Source organism: Crocodylus siamensis, unplaced genomic scaffold, assembly GCF_052110815.1.
Source record: "Crocodylus siamensis isolate JL-2025a unplaced genomic scaffold, ASM5211081v1 HiC_scaffold_508, whole genome shotgun sequence".
Lineage (NCBI taxonomy): Eukaryota > Metazoa > Chordata > Crocodylia > Crocodylidae > Crocodylus > Crocodylus siamensis.
The window spans coordinates 8,976-14,481 of NW_028324916.1; the positions used below are offsets into that span (position 1 = coordinate 8,976).

A 5,506-nucleotide genomic window follows, 5' to 3' on the forward strand; every position below is an offset into this window, starting at 1 on the left:
CTCCCCTCAAGATCTGCCCTGAGCTCTGCACCCCAGGGGGGCGGGAGGCGGCTCCGCACTGCAGGGAGCAGGGTGCAGGGCCCGGGCACGGGGAGTCTCCCACTGCCGCCAGGTCCGGCCGGCCCTGCCCCAGGGCGAGGCTGGGGGGCGCTGTGCTACCGGCAACGGAAGTGGCGTGTGGGGGGGATGTCGCCTGTGACGTGGCTGACCGGAATGTCCCGGTGGGCGGGACTTCTCCAAGGGGGGGGCGGGGTCCCGCCAGCGTTAATGCCGCGAGAGGGTTTGGCCCCACTCTCCAGCTGCCGTTTGTACCGAAGCAGCGAATTCACCCGGGTGCCAGCTCTTCGGGGACACTGGAAAGGACACGCAGCCCACCTTAGTCCTGGCACCACCCTGGGGCAGGGCTGCTGGGGCCGGCAGGAGAGCAAAGGGGTGCGGGACCCGGTTCTACTATGGAGATCCACCCCGGACTCCTCTGGGCAGTGACAGCCTCAGTGCTGCTGGGTAAGTGCTCACCCTCCCGCCGGACTCCCCTTCACGCCACCCCGAAGGGACGGGAGGGAGGCGAGTGTGGCTGACCTGGGCTGGGAGACACCAAGTCTTCCCGCTGCACCTCAGAGCCTGTCCGCCTGCAGCTCCCACAGCCCCCGGGAGACACGCGGGGGACAGGGAGGCAGGAGCAGAAAGGAGCAGCGATTCCCAGTTTGGGACAGACTCGGTCCTAGTCTGGGTCCTTCCCCAGGCAAACGGGGCAACGGGAATCAGTGGGGATTAACTGGACCCGAGTCATCGTGATCTTGGAAACCAGGGTCTGAAATGAGCATTGGTCACTGGCAGCGGCAGCAGGATGAATGGGGACGGGACCCCTTACCAATGTGAAACATGTTATGGTCCCCGGGGTGGTACAGAGAAGCCAAGGGGATCAGGTAGGAAAGGCACTTTCAGCTCTGAGATGACGGGGAAGAAGCTAGTAACCGTTACTGGAAAATTAGCGAGGGACTCCCTGAATAACTAACCACGGAGACAACCTCAGCAGCAGATTTCTTTTCTCCCCTTCTTTACAGCAGGCTCCAGCCTGGAAGATAAAGTCACTCAGCGGCAGGCGGATGCGTCGCGCGTGGAGCGCGGGACTGTGACCCTGGACTGCACCTACGAGACTGGGGAGACCGATTATGATTTGTTCTGGTACAAGCAAAGCCCCGGGGGCAGCCTGGTTTTCCTTCTGTGGCAATACTCTGGAGGCTCAAAGGAAAGTGTGGCAGGGCCGAGGTTCACTGCTGATTTCCAGGAGCCCCAACGCTCCTTGCGCCTGCGCATCTCCGACCTTCAGCTGAGTGACTCCTCCACGTACTTCTGCGCTTTCAGGAGAGACACGATGATAAAGCCGACGGGGAGCCCTGTACAAAAACCTGAAGCTCCCTCCCGGTGGGAACCTGACTCCTGCTGCTGATGTCAGGAAACCCCGAGCCAGGAAAGGGATGTGGGGAGAGTGAAAGGTGGTTTTCAAGTCGGACGGGGCCCCTTGCACCTGGCTTCCTGGAACGGGAAACCTCTAGCACATTTCTGGGAAAAGCTGAGAGGAGGATTGTTCCCCGAAAGCTGGCAGGAGGAGGAGAAAGAAGGGGACTCTCCTGCACCTGGAAGGTTGAAATGGGTGAATTCGGATTGAGAAACAGCCACAAATGGTGACCAGCTGAAGTAAGCACCCGCTGGAAAATGTAATCCTGCAATTTCCCCTCGCTTGGTTAGTCGAGGAGGAATAGGTGCCTCCTTTTGATGCTCATCGGCTCAGACCCAGCCGAATGAAGTGGAGCTGCACTGGGTTAATGTGGGGGAAGTGGCCATTACTCCCTGACTAACCTCTGTAACCCTGGGAATCCAAGGGAGTCTCCTAATCACCTGCACTGCTGAGTCTCCCCGAGTGGCTGAAACCAAATGTAGGCACTTGAGGCTGGCCTCATGCAGTCCCAAGCCTACCCGTCATAAAGTCTCATTCAGCCCAAAGGTGCATGTGCAACTGGTAACTGGATCTTAGCCGGGCGGATCGGAACAGGGATTGGCTCAAAGGCAAGAAAGGTAAGCTGCAATGAAAATATTGGGAGGCAATCTGGGAAGGGGGAGCACCACCTCAGCCCACGGGCAGCTAAAATAGGGCCCGGAGAACCCAGAAGGGACGTGCCCAACCGCAAGTACGTCAACCTGAAACCCAGAAACGTTTCCAGAGAAATGGGGGTCTTCTGCTTGTCCCTTTCCCCACGGGCCACTGTGGGACAAATGCACCCGCCCTGGGGATCTGGCGCTGCCATGGGTGGCAGGCTCTGCTCGGGTCCTCGAGACACCTCGCCCAGGAAACTCATTCCTACTCGTGTAAGTGGGTCCTGGGCGCCGGACTCCCCCCGGTGATCCTGGACATTGGCACCTGCCTTGACGAGGGACGAGTAAACAGTGCAGGGGCAGGCCAAAGGCCGTACAGCGGAGAGAGAAAGGGGCCGTATAAGGATGTAGCAGTCGCAGAGAAAAGAGTCGAAATGGACTGTGCGGTCGCCCTGCCCCGAGGGCAGGAGCCGCCGATGCAGCAGGGCCGATGATGGGGATGTGCTGCCATCTAGCGGCCGCGCCGCTTTCCTGTCCCGGCGGCCGCCCTTCAGGGGAAACGACGGAGGCGGGATGTTCCCTACGGAGGATCTGCTCAGTCCCTGTCTGCTGAAGCGGGACAGAGGCAAACGGAGGGAGTTACCTGTGTGGGGATGCGGTGCGACTGCGCGTGTTCTGCGTGTAGAAGCTTATTTCACGGGAACATCTGACATGTCGTCTAGGGACAGGCCACCGTGTCCATTGCACACAAGAGGGGAATACCCCCTCCCCCATCTCACTCACCCGAGAAGAAACCCAGGAAGCCAATCGCACTCTTCCCTCTCACGCCCCTACCTTCCCAGCACCTCCAAATTCACACCCCCACCGAGCTCACTCCCCGCACGCAGGCTCACACCCACGGACACACAGATCACGCCCTCGCAGACCCACGTTTACACCACAGACATCGCTTGCGGGTGTTCAACATGTCACTCCCGCACCCAGACCGCGCGCACTCGCCACACCGCCCCACGCAGCGGCACGTGCTCTGGAGGACTCCGGCCGCTACTTCTGTGGCGCGGGGAGAGCTCCGGCCTCTGCTCTCCTCGAGCCCAGCGCTGGGTCATGGATGCAAGCCGAGCCCGGGTTGTTTTTAGCGATCCCTCACTAGCTCGGTTCAGAGAGATGCCCCGTGCTTGGGCCGCAGCAAGCAGAGCTCCTCCAGCGGGGAAGCTCCCTGTCCTCTGGGAGAGGCGAGTTCCTGCTTCTCTTCATCTCCTGCCACCTCTCCTCCCTCCCCCCCCCGCCCAGGACGGACTCTGTCTCAGCAAGTCTCTGCGTCAAGTCTGAGAAAAAGGAGGACAAGCATACGCCCCGGAGAGGCTAGAGCAACCCCGGGGACGTTTCTAGGTCCCTGTACTCCCGCGAGACTGAAGCAGCTGTCCCCTGGAGTCCCAGGGCAGGTGGCAGGCCAGGCAGGTGGCAGGGTGGTGGCGAAACCCGGGAGCGGGTCCCTAAGGATCCCGGCTGGCTTAAAAAGTCCTCCTCCTTCCCGGCGCGCTGCACACAGGACAGGGCAGGGCCGTGCTGTCCTCTTCATAAGGCAGTCACACAGCCCGGAGCGTGCCCCTGGCTCAGGCTAGGTGCCAATGCACCCTGTGGGACCCTGAATATATGGGGAGTCAGCATAAAGAGTAGGGAGTTCAATGAAGGCAAGGACTAGGGGTTACAGTTATGGTTACGATTAGGTTATAATTACTCTAGTAGCAATAAGATCAAGGGTTGCAGGTTGGTTTGGGGTTATGGCTGTCGTTAGGATGAAGCATAATATTATTAAAATGAGCAATAAAATGATATGATTAGGATAAGCGGGGTTAGGAAGAGGTCATGGCTATTAACAGGGATTATTAATACTTGGTCTATAAATTGGTTATAGTCTGGTCTAAGGATGTTTCCTGGGATCTGCAATTAGATCAGAGTTAGCGATTGGGATTAAGTTTACCTGCGGGGTACTAAGGGTTCAGGTTTGGGAAAACAGGTGAGGATACAAGAGTAACCCATTAACCCTTGTAAGACCTCTAACCGAATCAGGGACCACAGGATGCTGTGGCACCCGCCTCCCTCAGGCCCCGTCTCTATGGGTGATGTAAAGGAAGGGGCCAGAAGCCCCGCAGAGGGGCAGTTATGGGAGAACTTGCCCCTCGGGAATGTCTTTTCCAATCTCGGTCCATTGAAGGCTGGCTCCTTCTCGCAGTTGGGAGACTGCAGTTCGCTCCGCTTGCGACCGAAACAGAGAGAGACTCTTTGTTTCTCCCCGCTTTTTCCTACAGGAAAAACGCACGGGGCCGGTTTGCACTGAACTGCTCGGAGGGAAAATGTTCATTCCCACTGAGCTACAAGACACAGGCCCGCGGGGAGCGAGGCGCAGACGGGAGAGCGGGCCGGCCCGAGCCTCTTGTAGCTGCCCCACGCGGGTCGCAGGATTCACTCGTGACTCGAGACCGGAGCCCACTGCCTCCTCCCTAAGAATATAGAAAAGGTTTCTAGTAGAAATGCTTTATTATTCCAGCTTTATTATTCCAGCCCTATACAAAGTCACTTTGCAAATAATGTATTCCTCTGGGCATCAACAAATATACAGCTCGATTGGTTTGAATGCCAGGAGGCTCCTTTATAACTCTGATTTTCACCTCCTGCCCTCCTGGCAATGGGAGAAGTCACTTGGCTGGTCTGCACGGAGCCCATGTTCGCGTGTTGACCCGAACCATCACCAGAACTGTTGGGGCTCTTCAGCTTTTTGATCTACAGAAGCAGCATCTAAACCAAAGCTTTCTATTGCCTCTTGTCATGTAGGTGACACCTGTCTTCACTAGGCCTTGCCCCTGGCTTAGGCAGTACAACACTGCACATTTGCAAAACACATTTTTTACACACCGGTGCACTCGACAAAGACTATAGTTGGAAAAGCAGCCCCACTTTCTTCCCTTTTCCTCCCAGGATCTCTCCATCATTAAGAGACGAGCGAGGATCCCAGAAGAAGATCTCAACTGGAAAGACGAAGGGAATTTTGTGTATTTTAAAAACAACTGTAGGTTGCCAGGAAAAACAAGCAAACAGGCAAATGAAAAAGTAACCAAGCATTGAATAATGGACCAACCAAATAGCCTGTCAAGAATAACATAAGATGGTCTTGTGCATTTAACTGTTTTCTCACAGTAGCCGGCAACACCGATCCCGTTTTTCCTCACCTGGCCCCTTCCTCTGCCCTCCCCTCCCCACCCCAGGACTCTCTTGCAGCTCCATCTCTGCCCCCCTGCTACCCCCGCCCTCCACCTTTCCCCGCCACACCCCACTCCTCCATCTCCTCCATCCCATCCGTCCCCTCCGTCATGGCCGGGCTCAGTCCCCGCTCATTCCTGACGGGCAGTTCGCT

General features: G+C 57.3%; 1 gene segment (V, D, J or C); it reads left to right on the top strand.

Moving 5' to 3' along the window:
- The first annotated feature begins 263 nt into the window (after positions 1 to 263).
- LOC149851684 (T cell receptor alpha variable 38-2/delta variable 8-like) lies at positions 264 to 5,305 on the top strand. The segment is given in 2 exon segments: positions 264 to 504; positions 1,065 to 5,305. Coding segments are annotated over 2 exon segments (438 nt in total).
- Positions 5,306 to 5,506: the final 201 nt, after the last annotated feature.